The sequence below is a fragment of the Apis mellifera genome, linkage group LG6, assembly GCF_003254395.2.
Source record: "Apis mellifera strain DH4 linkage group LG6, Amel_HAv3.1, whole genome shotgun sequence".
NCBI lineage: Eukaryota > Metazoa > Arthropoda > Insecta > Hymenoptera > Apidae > Apis > Apis mellifera.
The window spans coordinates 16,426,848-16,440,803 of record NC_037643.1 but is presented as its reverse complement, the minus strand read 5'-3'; the positions used below and the strand labels follow the sequence as shown (position 1 = coordinate 16,440,803).

Below are 13,956 nucleotides of genomic sequence, written 5' to 3'. Positions count from 1 at the left end.
TATTGGAAAAGATATAAAAAATATACATATTTTATAAATAAAAGTATTGTAAGTATTCTTTAGAAGTATTTATCTTTTTTTATTAAATACACTGATTTATTTAAATTTGATTGATTAAATTTTATTTTTGAAATGAAATTTTGAAATATTAAAAATATCATATATATATTACAAAATTAATATATAATTATTAAAAAAATTTATTATCTTTGGGTTAGAGTAAAGAAAAATTGAAAATCAATTTAATATAAGATATTATTATTTAAAGTGAGTATCTTTAATTTGAAATTGGAATGCATTATATATTACTTTATATTACAATATTGATAATTACAACATCAATTAATATCAAACATAATATACTGATCTACAATAAAATACACTATATACATTTATATGATATAAACTCTTATTACATATAACAATAATATTAAATAATAATTTTTAATATCATCTGTCCAATTAGCTAAATACAATCATTTTTATTTCAATTATTAATTAGATAATTATATTTTTCCTTTGACATTTTTCTTTTTTTCATAACATGAAATACTATAATTATTAGTTCATAGTTAAAAAATGTGATAATGAAAAAAAAAAAGAGAAAAATTTAGTTTTTTCGTAATATTATACAGTTAAACGTAAATGATCAACAAAATGGAAACTTATTAAAAAATTGGAATGTAATTGTCTATTTTAGCACGATGTTTTTGCGCAACACATTCCGCTATCCATACGATATTACGACATTCTTGTTCTTTTAACTTAAGATAACTGTAGAATACTCCAAAGTGAAATTGTTGAAGAAAAGCATGAACATTTAGACGAACCTGTGCAGTAATAACATTAAAATTAATAAGATTTGAATATATTTACTGAATTAATTTTTGTCAATAATATCCGTAAGTTTAATGAAGTAAATATAAATTTACCTCATGCTCAAAGAATTTATCTTCTAAAGTTTTATCACCAGGATTATTACCTGCACCTTCAAACAAAGCACTATATTCCTGCAAAAATAATTCAAATATAAAATTATTATTATATTTATACAAATATATAAATAAACAAATAATATATGAATACAAATATACAAATAATATATGAATTCAAAGATATAAACTTCTTAAAAAATATAAAATCTCATTTAAAAAAAATTATTTACAGCAAAATATTCTGCAACTGCTTTAACTTGTTCGTAATCATCTGCCCTTGCCAATGCAGCTAATCCATCAGGATTCAATTTTCCACAGCGGGGATACAATTTTGCTCTGTCATCTTTACCTAATTCAGTTCCAAATGAATTGATAGTTATTATAATAGCTCGTCTATCAGCTTCAAACTGTAAATTTATTATACAGTTACTTTATTATTTAATAGATTTTATTTATTAATTAATCTATTAATTATCTTATTCATTTTGTAAAATTTATTACCGCAAGTATTTCACACATGGTATCTGCAGTTGTTCCTCCAATATCTTTACAAAATTTATAAAATGCTTCTAAATAAGCTTTGTATAATGTATTTCTGATTATCTCAATATTCATTTCATCTAAATCTTGTTCAGAAATGCAATCCACAAAAAAAGGTGCTACAAATTTATTGAATATTTAAATAGAATAAAAAAGATATAATTTAAAATATGATAAAACAATAATGTTTTATGATTTTAATTTTTTATAAAAAAATTTTAATATATTTCATAATATCTTATACCTAAAGGAGTATCCACTAAAACTGCATTATAAAGTTCAGCAGGTGTAGCTGCTACATGAATAGCTTCCATTTGTTCAAAACTACCAAGCGGGTGACATTTAGGAATCAATTCTGAAATTGGTCTTTGATGCAAAGTACCAGTAATTAGTAAGATAATATTATCAATCATATAACTATAAGTAATAAAATCTAAAAATTGTGATAAAGGTTCTACAGAATGATTGCGCATGTGTTGAAATTCTATAACAAGCTTTTCTCTCAATTTATCATCAATCACACTGACAGAAAGTGGTGATGGTTCATTAGCTAAGAAACTACCATAATCTGTACCAGCCAAATGTAGTTTTAAATCTGTAGAAGTAAAAAATAATTAATACCAAATACAAATAACAATTTGAAAATTAGAGTATTTTAAATTTCAGATAACATCTACTATTCTTGAAACTGAAAATAAATATTGAATAAAATTTACCTTCTAGAGTTTCGCATTGTACAAGATTAAGATAATCACTTTGTTGAAGAATTCCACATTTAAATCCACGGCAAAGACCCTCTAAATATCCTGCATCGATATTAAACATACAACCCTTCATTTTGGAGGATTTTTTACCACAATTATTCCACTTTAAATATGGATCCGTCAAAATTGAAGTTGGACTCGCCCTTTTTCGTGTCGATCATATGACTATCTTGTGAGAAGTTTGCTACAAGCCATAAAAAAAAATGGCCAAATATCTAAATAATATTGACTTCAATAACTATCGAATATCTGATTAAATTATTCAAATTTGATTTTTTAAAACTAGCTATTTTTTAATTATACAAAATAATATATAAAAATTTATTGAAAATCAAAAATTAAAATAATTATTAATTTAATTAAATAAGAAGAAGAAAGTATTTATATTTTTTTTATTTTTTATAAATTATTCTTAATTTAAAATATAGGTAATGTAAAATAAGATATAAAATATTATTGAAAACTTATAATCATTAGTAAGAATTATAAAAAAATAATAGCATATAGAAAAATATATTATAAAAAAAGATTAGATATATTATAGCTTTTAAAATTTAAAAAGTAATATTTTTAGTATATTCAAAAAATGAAATTAAATAATATATTGAATTTATAGAGTAATATATAATAATTTAATATAATTCTTTAAATAAAATTATTTTACATATTTACATATGTATATTTGTGAAATATATATATATATGAAGTATATGTATATATAATTATGAAAATTGTTTATTCTTATTGAGAAATAATAAAAGCTTAAATAATTAAGTATTTATATTATACATGAAAACATACATAGTGAATCATACTATATTAAAATATCACATTAGCTTTGTACATTATATGATGGATGATGCATCATAGTATAGAACATTGTTTTGTTACGATATCTTGTACCTAATGTATTTTGATTATTCAAATAATCTTGGTATTTTATTAATTGATTTATGATAATAAGTATATTTCATAGAACAATATGTTTGGAAAAAGAGAAAACTTAAAACGACAAACGCGACCTGCTGATAACCTAGCGCAGGTATTATTTAGTAATATTTTTAACCTCACTTTTTAATTGATTATTTTAAACATATATTTTTTAATAGTATGGAATCTTCAATATGCCAGAAAATTTGGATGATATAGAAAATAATTTTATGGATAATGACGATGATGATAATGATGATTTGGAAGCTGAATTAGCAGCTTTAACAGCTGATGATGATAATATTGAGAAATCTAGACATGGCGGTAAATAAATATTACATATATATTTATTATTTTAAATATAATACAACATATTTTCTGATTTGTATATAGCATCTCGTAAACTACTTCCTAAAGAAAGAAATTTAAATATAATAGTAGCTGAAAATATGAAAGATATAAATATTGAGGAAGAATCTGATGGAGAAAATGATCCAGAATTATTGGTATAAATTCTATTTTAAAATTTTATTTATTTAAATAATAGTTTTATTCAAATGATTTTTAACATTTTATATTATAATAGAATGAACTTAAGATGATTACAAGTGAGGAGGAATCTTCTGAAAGTATGTTTCCAGAAAAAAAAGAGAATTCAATAATTGAAAATAAACAATCAGAAATGCAAAATGATAATATATCTACGGAAAACATAATTAAATTATTACAAGAAAGATTACAGCTTTATCAAATTGCTGAAAAAAAAGCAAAGCAAGAAAATGAATTAAGTCGAGCAAGAAGATTTAATAGAGGCATTAAAACACTTAAAGAATTATTGAATAATGTTCAAATTGGGAAATCTATTAATGAAAATGATATACCACCACAATTACCATCACATGCTATAAATGAAACTAATGCAAAAATATTAGAAACTAAGAAAACAGAATCTACAGGTTTTTTCATTTTTATTGATAGTTATGTGTGTGTTTTATGATAGTTTTTATGAATAATTTTTTATAACCATTCACTATTTTTTAGAAGAAAATATTACTACAAGTATGACTGATATTTCATCTGAAAAAATAGATATTGTTGAAAAGCCTACTTCAACAAAAAATATAGATGAAGAAGCTTTAAAATTATTAAAAGATAGACAACAAGAATATAAAATAGCTGCAATAGCGTGGAAAAGAGCTGGTAACATGAAAGAGGCACTTCAATTGTTAAATATAGCAAAACATTTTGATATAGTTATTTCAGCAGTAAATGAAGGAGAAACAGTAGATTTATCAGACATGCCACTCTCTCCAAACATTCCTGATTCAACTACTATCATATCATCAAATGAAAAATCAGAAAAAACAGAAAATGAAAAACAAGGAAAATCTTCCACAGATATAACTTCAGCAGGTAAATTTTTATAATAATTTATAATTTATTTTATGCATATAATATTGTGCAAATATGATATTAAGTATAATAATAAAGTTAAATATTATTATAAAATTAAATATATAATGATTTATTAAAAAATAGAAATGAAATCATCAAGTCCAGAAAATTTAGAAGCTGCCTTAATAGAACGTCTTGAAGCATGTAAAAAAATGAAAGCAACTGCAGAAAGCGAAGGAAATTCGCATAAAGCTCGAAGATATGGCCGTATTTGTAAACAGTTTGAAGATGCTATTAAATTATATGTTCGTGGAAAAGCCATTCCTCTTGATGAGTTACCTACTCTACCTGGTTTTGAACCTCTTACAATTGTTACACAATCTGTTCCTAATCCAGCAGTAGAAAAAAATGATAAACCATCAGTACCAAAACTACCAACTAGTTCAGAATCTGAATCATTTGAAAATAAAATTTCTTCAGATTCAAAAATTCCTATTTCTCCTTCAAGAGCACAAACAGGTATATTTAGTATTCTATATATATATACATATATTAATTTATTATTGTTATAATATTTAATTGATAATATATTTTAAATAATAGGAAAAAAACAAATTCAAAAGACATCACATGCAGAGAAACAGCTAGCATTATTGCAACAACGTCAACATGAATTAAAACAAGCTGCTCTTAATGCAAAAAAAGATGGAGATATAGAATTAGCTCGTACTTATTTAAGACAAGCGAAAGGAATAGATCCATTGATTGAAGCTAGTAAAAGTGGCTTACCTGTTGATATGAATTCCATACCATTATCTCCACAAGCAAAAAAAGAACTTAATGCAGATAGTATAATAGGTTTATTGAACGATAGTTTTACAATAATTAATACCGAAGATTGTTTAGAAGAAACAAGTGGAACAGACGAACAAATTTATGAAAATCTTGAATCACAATTAACAAAACAAATTAAGGTAAATTGAAAATGTATACATATTATACCCATTTTAAATATATACATATAATTATTTCTATAAGTATCAAAAATATGAAAAAATATTATAAACAAAAGTTATAATATAGGTATATATTATTATAATAAATATTTATATAATATTATAATATTTAATTTATAATAAGACTTATAATAATTTTGGGATAATTTTGAATTGTCTTTTGAAGATCACAAAAATTTAAATTTAAATTTTTAAATAAAACCCTATATTTTTTATTATATGTCCTATCTTTTATTAAATTATTTTAAAAAAATATATTATTTACAATATTATTTATATATTTTTGTATGTTATTATTGAATTATTAACTTTTTTAATTAAATATTCATGCCATTGATATTAGATATCTAACTAATGTTAGAGGCTAATGTTATTCAATCAGATTTTGTATATTATCATAATTCTAAAAAGAACTAATTTTATACATGTAAAAGAAAAAAGAGAGATTATTTTTCAATATGTCTTTCATTATTAAAAATACATCTCTATAATCTAGAATTATTTTTCTAGCTTCTTTAATATTTCAAATGTTATTTTTTTATATATTATGATATTATTTTTTGACATAATATCAATTGTATTTTTAATTGGAATGCAAAAAACTATTTATTTTATATATTCTTATAGAAAAAAATAATATAGCCAAAAATCTAACAATTTCAATAATATTAAAATACTTTGTCTAATTCAGCAAAATTAATATTAGAAACATGTAAATTTTGAAAGTTAGTAAAACTCAATGTTTTAAGAAAAATGCAGGTATAAATAGTATTTTAAAAATGTCTTATTATAAGCTACAAAGATATGCAATAAAAAGTATAAGATTTCATTTAAAAATTTAAATATAATCTTCATAAGATAAGATTATTTCAAACATTTATTGTTACAATACGTACCATATAATTTTTATTAAAATATTTTTTCATATTTTTGATATTTATAGAATTAATCATATGTATTTAAAATGGATATTCTCTATAATTAAATTATAATTTATTGTTTTATATTTATTTTATTTTATTATAAATTATGCAATATTATAGTGGTGTTTATGCACGAGAGATCATTGTAAAGCATTAGGAGATGTATCTGGATATAATAAATGGGAACGACTTGCATTAAATTATAAACGAGATTTTGACATGTTGATAGTTCGAAAACGTGATGCACTGCCTCCACCACAACATCATTATGAAATAAAAACTCATACAATAGTTCAGTTAGTACATCAATATATCTTAATTTATAATTTAATAATAAAAATTATTATTTTATAATTATAAATATACTGGTTTACAGAAGTTGTACTGATTTAAGTGATAGTGACATAGAAATTTCAATAATTAGAGGAGTAAATTATTCGAAAGATGCAGATACTTATGTTATATTGGAATTTCCTTATCCTTCAGATAATCCTCAATCAGATAGAACAACTACTATTAAAGGAACATGTAATCCAGAATATGAGGCAATATTTTCATTAACTGGAATAGATCGTACATCAAGACAATGTCAACGAGCATTTAAAAGACATGCATTAAAATGTCAAGTTTGGGCTAAAGGGTAATGAAATAATGACATTACAAAATTAATGATATTTAAATAATCATTTTATATATATTTTTAAGTATATTGATTTATAAGTTTATTCTTCATTCAATTTAGTTTCTTAGAATTAAGTAAATTTTATACATTATTATTTATCACTTATTGTATATAGTATCAGATATATAATTATATTAAAAATAGTAAATAGATTAGTACGTTGCTTGCAGATGCTCGCTGAATCCCATCCTGTGTTGTATTAATCCAAGGTATGAAAATTTTATATTTTTGTTAGTTATTCAATTTTTGAATTAAAAACTATTTGTAATATGCTATTATTTTAATTCTTTTTTTCTCTTTTTGTTTTTATGTTTTTGCGGATGTTGTTTTTGAAAAAAGCATTTATTATAAATTTATTGCAACTGATTATTTGGAGAAATAAATAAAAATTGATTATTGAAAGAAACAATTAATATTGATTAAATTGATATATATAATTTATAAGATATATATATATATATATATATATATATATATATATAATTTATATTGCACGAGCAATCTGTAGCAACGTAATTGTTGTTTTAATTCTAACTTTGAATTGTAATATTTGCTTTTCTTTTATTGTATGTAATATAAATTCCTTGTCTTGCAGAGGATTTTTTAGAAGTGATAGTCTTTTAGGTACAGTGACAGTGAAATTACAACCCTTGGAAACTCAATGTGTACTTCACGATTCGTTTCCGGTAAATAATAAAAATTATTTATTAAATATTATTTTTATATATATTTATATTAAAAAAAATTTTTTATTATAGTTAATGGATGGAAGAAAACCAACAGGTGGAAAACTTGAGTTAAAAATACGATTGAGAAATCCAATTCTTACAAAACAAATAGAAAAGATTACAGACAAGTGGCTAATTATTGATTATTAATATATAATATTATGGATTTGTGATTTGAAGTTTTTTTTGGTAGTAATCGCATTGTTGAGGCCTTGAAAATATAACTCTTTAATTATAATGTGATAGAAATTTGTATTTTGCTTTATTAATAACTTCAAATTGATATGAAATTAATTGAATATATTCATCATCTTAATAGTTTGTAATAATATAATATATTCAATCATAAAAATATATGTATAAAAATATTTATATATAATATGTAAAAAAGCACAATTTAATATGTAAATATCAGAACACAATATGTGTGTAAAAAAAATTTGTAAACATTGTATACAACTAGATTGATAACTATTTTTTTATCTTAATATATTAAATAATATTTTTTTCTTATTTTATTTATAATTAATTACAAGTCATGATAAATAATTTTAATTAATTTATGTATAATTTTAAAAATATAAATTTTTAATCATTTATTTTCATAATAAAAAAGATGAAAATTATATAGTAAATATATAAATTATCTTTTAAAATGTAAGAGATAAATGAAATGAATATAAAAAATTATATTAATTACATTGTTGAATTATTAAGTTAATTTAGATTACCAAACATCTTTATTATCAATTAGTTAAAAGAAATGTAATTTAATAGTTAATCTTTAAGTAGAAACTGAATTTAAGCGAGTCAATTTAATTAGTATGCATGTAAGGGAATTGTATGTATCGAAGGGTTTAAACGGGTGAAGAAAGAACGATTGCGAATTGAAGCTGAATCCACATTTCCAGAGAACAATACATCAAGTGAATCCCACTAACAAACTATTGTCTGATAATGATTGATTTCTGTCTCCTTTCAATTCGTCATTCTACTGTTTCATTCTCTTGCACGTGATTCTAACCACAAAATCTTTATTAAACTATTATAATATTTACGAAATTTGAACACAAAAACAAATATTTGATTCAATATATAATAAGTATAATATAGTTATTATTATTGTTATTGTTATTATTATTATTATTATTATTATTATTATTATTATTATTGTAGACACAATACAATTAAAATCATTATGTTTTTATAAAGTATTCTGATTTTTAAATGTTACATGTTATATTTAAATATTTTTATTACAATTTATTTTAAATTAACGATATATTGATTCTTATGCGATCATATTAATAAAATGCATGTTTTAACTTTTGATAAAAAATATTAATTTAATTTATATAAATTATTAATAAATAAACTTAATTTGTAAAGATTTTGAAGATTGATTTATTGTAAACATAATTTAGTTTTCTTTTTTTCGTATAATTTAAATTAAATATTTTATTTATTTTTATAATGTATATTATATTTAATATATTTAATGTTATATTTTACATTATATTTAAAATATTTTATAATATAATATAAATATATTTTTATATATTTTATAATTTAAAAATATATTATAATCTTTATCAAGTTTAATAGATCAAATTTTAATTTTTTGAAAGTTTTTAAATTTTTATAATTCATTTATTATTCATAATTATATTTATAATTCATTGATTTTTTTTACATATATATTTTTTTTTTTACATATTTTTGTAAGAATTACATTGCAATAAAAGGAACATCACAGTACAATACAAAGATTAGTGTGTAAAAAGTAATTAACATTTATTATATCAAACATCGATGTTTAATGATTTCCAAAAAATTGTTTAATTACATAAACGATTAATTTCTATCATTATAGACAAAAGTTCTTCCAGGAATATACATACTGATCCGATTATTGGAAAACAATGGGATTTATTTGCCAATTAGACAATTAGGTCGGCTGAAAGGGCGCAGAGTAGCATGAGCAACCGAAACTTCAGTGTATTACGAATCCAAATTATACGGTCCAGTGCAAAGTGTTTGACGAGCATATATATATATATATATATATATATATATATATATATATGTATATACTGCGGTTAATGTTGACCTTCCGGCCTCAGCCAGCGGGATTCTGCGTGCAAATTAACGATGTTTGTTCTCAACCCTTTGGCCTGCCTTGATTCACCAATTTTATACCGCTCTCTGATCGTTAGCTGCACTACTTTCTTTGTGTATGCGATTTAATTTTGAATCTTGAATTTTGCAAAATGTTAAAAAATAAATTACAGGACATTTTATTCATTATTCTGATTTTTTTGTTTATATATTTAAGAGTTTAAAAAATATTAAAATGAATTAGATTTACAATCAATTATTACTGAATTATAATAGATAAAGAAACAATATTTTTATATAAAATTATCAACATTAATTAATATTAATTTCTATATGTAGAATATATGTGAATATATATCTGTTAAAGATATAAAATAGATTACTAATTTTAATTAGATCACAAAATTTAAACCAAATCTCCGTGTTCGTTTTGCACGACACGTGCTCTCCGTTGACCGCTCCTTTTTCGAAATCATTTCCCGTAGATAGAGTCTGGTTACGCAGTTTCTGCTTATTCGGCAGATGACCGGACGTGACGTCACTGGAACCATGCGAGTGTTGATTGCAAATGCCAGATGTGACCCGATACCCGGTTTCTTTTGCCTTCCTTCTCCTCGCGAAACCACCTCGCGGATTATGCCGCGGCTTCGCGTTACGTGATGCTTTCGTTTGATCGTGTTTCGTGTCAAAATCTACGACGCATAATTTTAAACATATGAATATAAAATAATATAAAATACTTGTTATAAAATTAAAATTTTTATCTACCATAATACAAAATTATTTTACATTTATTTTCGTTAAGCTTCAAAAATTTATTTCGAATATTAATTCTAAAACTGAAAGTACTGTATTGTATTAAAAATATTTTTTGCTGATATTTCGGAAACTAAAGCTGAATAGCGGAATGAAAAAAAGATGTTCAGAACTTCTTGTTTTCGACAACATATTTCACAAGGTCATTGAATTCGATAAACTATCTTTCCTGAATTATCAATTTTTTTTTCATTTGTTTTATTTATATAGAAAGACAAAACAAGGAATTTAAAAAAATTTATTAATCCCCTATCGGGATAATTTTAAATTATACTAAATGCGCAGTTGATCTATGCGCAGCATATATATATATATTTTTTGTACTATAATATATGTTCACATCATATATCATTCAATAAATACATCTGCACAAAAAAATATTTAATTATTACTTAATTACTTTAATATTATTTTCATTGTTAAATTTGGAAAAAACTTCAATATTATTTTCATTATTATTAGGTTTTTCAACTATTTCAATAAACATTATTACGATATTATTTCACGAGAGAAAGAAAATTAAATAAACGAAGTACGAAGGTCACTGTTTCGAAGTCAAGGCGATGAAGATTTCGCAGATCGTGCGATGCAATGAGATCAGTATACGACTACAGTTAACAAACAAAGGCAGAATTATATTGTGAATCCGTTTATTAATAAGACTTTACCAAGAATTAAGTAGTTTCGAGAAACGTGAATTGAATTGTGCGAATGTTGCTTCTTTATGATCTCTATCTTACAGAGATCGATGTCTCGTGCAAGATGTCGTTACAATCTACCTTTGTTGTTCAACATATTGCGATATCTCACGTTTGTACGAGACATTTATAGAGACATCATTTAATTGAATCCATAATGCAATCATGGATTGTAAGATAGTTGAATTTATTTTATTAATGATATAATAATGTTAATTTTTTTATATATGTTTATTTTTTTTTTTATATTTAACGAGAAATATCGACATATGTATTTACATATTTAATTTTTCTTTAATATTAGAAATATCTAATAAAAATAAATTATTTGTTTGTAAGCTGTAATATTAAAAAAAATTTTAATCTTACACTATTTTAGATAGATATTATCACACATTAATTTTTCTTTTTTTTTTTCTCATAATTAATTAAATATTAGAAAATGGATAAAAAATGTTATTACAGAAGAATCAACAATCAAAAATTTATTAAAGAAAATCAATGTTTACTTATCTTGAAAGAATCGCAAGGAGATAAAAGGCATAAAAAGTGCTAGCAATAGGGGAGATATTGGCTATTAAATTTAATAGCCAGGAAGAGAACGATAGTTTCTTCTTCTCTCTTCTTCGTCTATTTCCCCCTCAGCTTTGCTAAAACAATAAAAACCTGCCATTAATAACGGCGTGGTGACAAATATGACGGAACTTCCGATCTAGCCCGGAAGTTGCTAAATATACCAGCGCTTAGTTTCATTCTTCACGACTTCCCGTTTCTTCGTTTTCGACCGGCCGGATGCTTTTTTCGATATTTTACTTTACTTCCTTCTTTCGACAAGCTAGATATATTTAATAAAAAAAAATAAAAGTCTAAAATATTAAAACAATCATCGCGTTGCAAATTTTTCGATAAATAATAATGTTCGATCAAATGATAAAATGTTGTAATAAAAATTGTACGTAAAAATTTTACATGAATACGTTCAATGTGATAATTCCTTCTCTTTCTCTCTTTTAAGAGAGCGACTTATCGCTTGCGAAACAGAACATTATGTTTTTAATCACGGCGACACAAATACGATTCGATTGTTCTGCAGACCGATACACAACGATGATCCGAGAATAATTGAGGCACGAACGGCAAACAGATCTGCATCCTAACTGCTAGAGGCGGGGTATGCTGCTGCTTTTTTCCCCCTTTCCTCCACCTTTATCAACCCACGCTCCATGACCGTGGCACGATCTCTACTTCATTGTCATCTGTCATCGCGCCGCGAACAAATGAGCGTCTCAACAGCCGGCAGACAAATGACTCCCAAGGATTATCCGGCGAACGCTCTTCGTCTTTTTCCCTTTTCCCCTCTCGCCGTTCCACCGTTAAATTTCCTTTCTCCCTTTCTCATTCTTGCCAATTTCTTCTCTCTTTTCTATCGTCGTCGCCTTTCTTCTTCTTTCACTCTTTCCAAATTCTTCTTTTCTTTCTGTATCTTTATTATTTCCTTTTTTTTTCTTTGCGTTCTTGTTGTTTTTTTATTTTTTTCTTCATATCCTTTTCTCGTTTCTTTTCACTATCAATTTTTCACACTTACACTTTTCCGTTTCTATCTTATTTTTTCTTCTTATGGATCAGGATTTATTCTAATACGACAATCGACCATCACAATTAATTTGATGATTTAAAATATTTCACAAATGAATTTCTGGATATTCTATAAATTGATATTAGCGTGGACGAGTTAGGTTTTCTCTATAAAAAGGTTATGGTTTCGATGCCGTGGTTCCGAATCGTTCCGTTTCTATTCGACCATTGGAATTTCACTGGATGACTGATTGCGGTGATTGAAACCGACGACGAATAATTAAAAGTTCGATTAACGCAGTGATTGTTTTGTAATTGAAACATGATTGAAATTCTATACGCTTTTCCGCTTTTGGAAGCCTATTTTGTTGGGTATAAAATAATAAAAAAATTATATAAATTATTATAAAAAAATAAATTTTAGATTCGTTTCGGGATATTTCTGTATTATAATATTATCGATAATACCTATTATTGATATTAATGCAACATTTTAAATTATGTAGATTTTTATCAGTTCTCGTTTTTTTGATATTATAAGAATCTAACATAAAGAATTATTAAATCTAAAATTTTTATATTTGAAAAATAATGATACTGATTATTTTTAGATATATCTTAAATAAATATACGTTAAATAATAGATCGAATAAATTAGAATATTAGAATCGAATATTTAGAATTTTAGAATGGCCCTTGATGTCTGATTAAGATTTGCTATTTTCACTGTAAGATCAGTCATACTGAAAATCACTATTAGTAGTATACTATTTTCTTATCTATTACTTTGATAGTAATTCAAATGCTTCAAATGTGTTTTTAAAAATGTGTTTTAA

General features: G+C 23.7%; 2 protein-coding genes and 1 long non-coding RNA gene across 4 annotated transcripts; 1 reads left to right on the top strand and 2 right to left on the bottom strand.

Moving 5' to 3' along the window:
• Nucleotides 1-281: 281 nt before the first annotated feature.
• Nucleotides 282-2,443, bottom strand: LOC409946 (V-type proton ATPase subunit d). Its single transcript, XM_393438.6, has 6 exons — nt 2,192-2,443; nt 1,720-2,070; nt 1,437-1,594; nt 1,166-1,342; nt 933-1,010; nt 282-830 (listed from the first exon to the last, which is right to left on the bottom strand). The coding sequence occupies exons 1-6, from the start codon at nt 2,310-2,312 to the stop codon at nt 669-671; spliced, it is 1,047 nt and encodes a 348-aa protein (XP_393438.2). The 5' UTR covers nt 2,313-2,443; the 3' UTR covers nt 282-668.
• A 624-nt stretch (nt 2,444-3,067) lies between these two features.
• Nucleotides 3,068-8,148, top strand: LOC413512 (coiled-coil and C2 domain-containing protein 1-like). Of its 2 annotated transcripts, XM_006570910.3 has the most exons (12): nt 3,068-3,281; nt 3,349-3,493; nt 3,563-3,675; nt 3,756-4,125; nt 4,211-4,582; nt 4,709-5,083; nt 5,168-5,538; nt 6,624-6,799; nt 6,880-7,143; nt 7,356-7,394; nt 7,781-7,871; nt 7,944-8,148. In XM_006570910.3, exons 1-12 carry the CDS (start codon nt 3,222-3,224, stop codon nt 8,061-8,063), a joined length of 2,496 nt encoding a protein of 831 aa, XP_006570973.2. In that variant the 5' UTR covers nt 3,068-3,221; the 3' UTR covers nt 8,064-8,148. The 2 variants fall into 2 exon arrangements, with proteins under 2 accessions (XP_006570973.2, XP_396955.5); XM_396955.7 differs by lacking the exon at nt 7,356-7,394 and having other exon boundaries at nt 3,070-3,281.
• A 3,821-nt stretch (nt 8,149-11,969) lies between these two features.
• On the bottom strand, nt 11,970-12,989 carry LOC102656300. Its single transcript, XR_412002.3, has 3 exons — nt 12,515-12,989; nt 12,283-12,380; nt 11,970-12,195 (listed from the first exon to the last, which is right to left on the bottom strand). It is a non-coding gene; the product is annotated as an uncharacterized LOC102656300 (long non-coding RNA).
• Between the last annotated feature and the right edge of the window lie 967 nt (nt 12,990-13,956).

Bases quoted from the DNA above. Each gene is read 5' to 3' on its own strand.
- LOC409946 (XM_393438.6), bottom strand. From the start codon at position 2,312: ATGAAGGGTTGTATGTTTAATATCGATGCAGGATATTTAGAGGGTCTT. The intron at 2,071-2,191 runs GTAAATTTTATT...TTACTTCTACAG, and splicing joins ACAATGCGAAACTCTAGAAG to ATTTAAAACTACATTTGGCT. The intron at 1,011-1,165 runs GTAAATAATTTT...TTATTTTTGCAG, and splicing joins CAGTTGCAGAATATTTTGCT to GAATATAGTGCTTTGTTTGA.
- LOC413512 (XM_006570910.3), top strand. From the start codon at position 3,222: ATGTTTGGAAAAAGAGAAAACTTAAAACGACAAACGCGACCTGCTGAT. The intron at 6,800-6,879 runs GTTAGTACATCA...ACTGGTTTACAG, and splicing joins AAAACTCATACAATAGTTCA to AAGTTGTACTGATTTAAGTG. The intron at 7,144-7,355 runs GTAATGAAATAA...CGTTGCTTGCAG, and splicing joins TGTCAAGTTTGGGCTAAAGG to ATGCTCGCTGAATCCCATCC.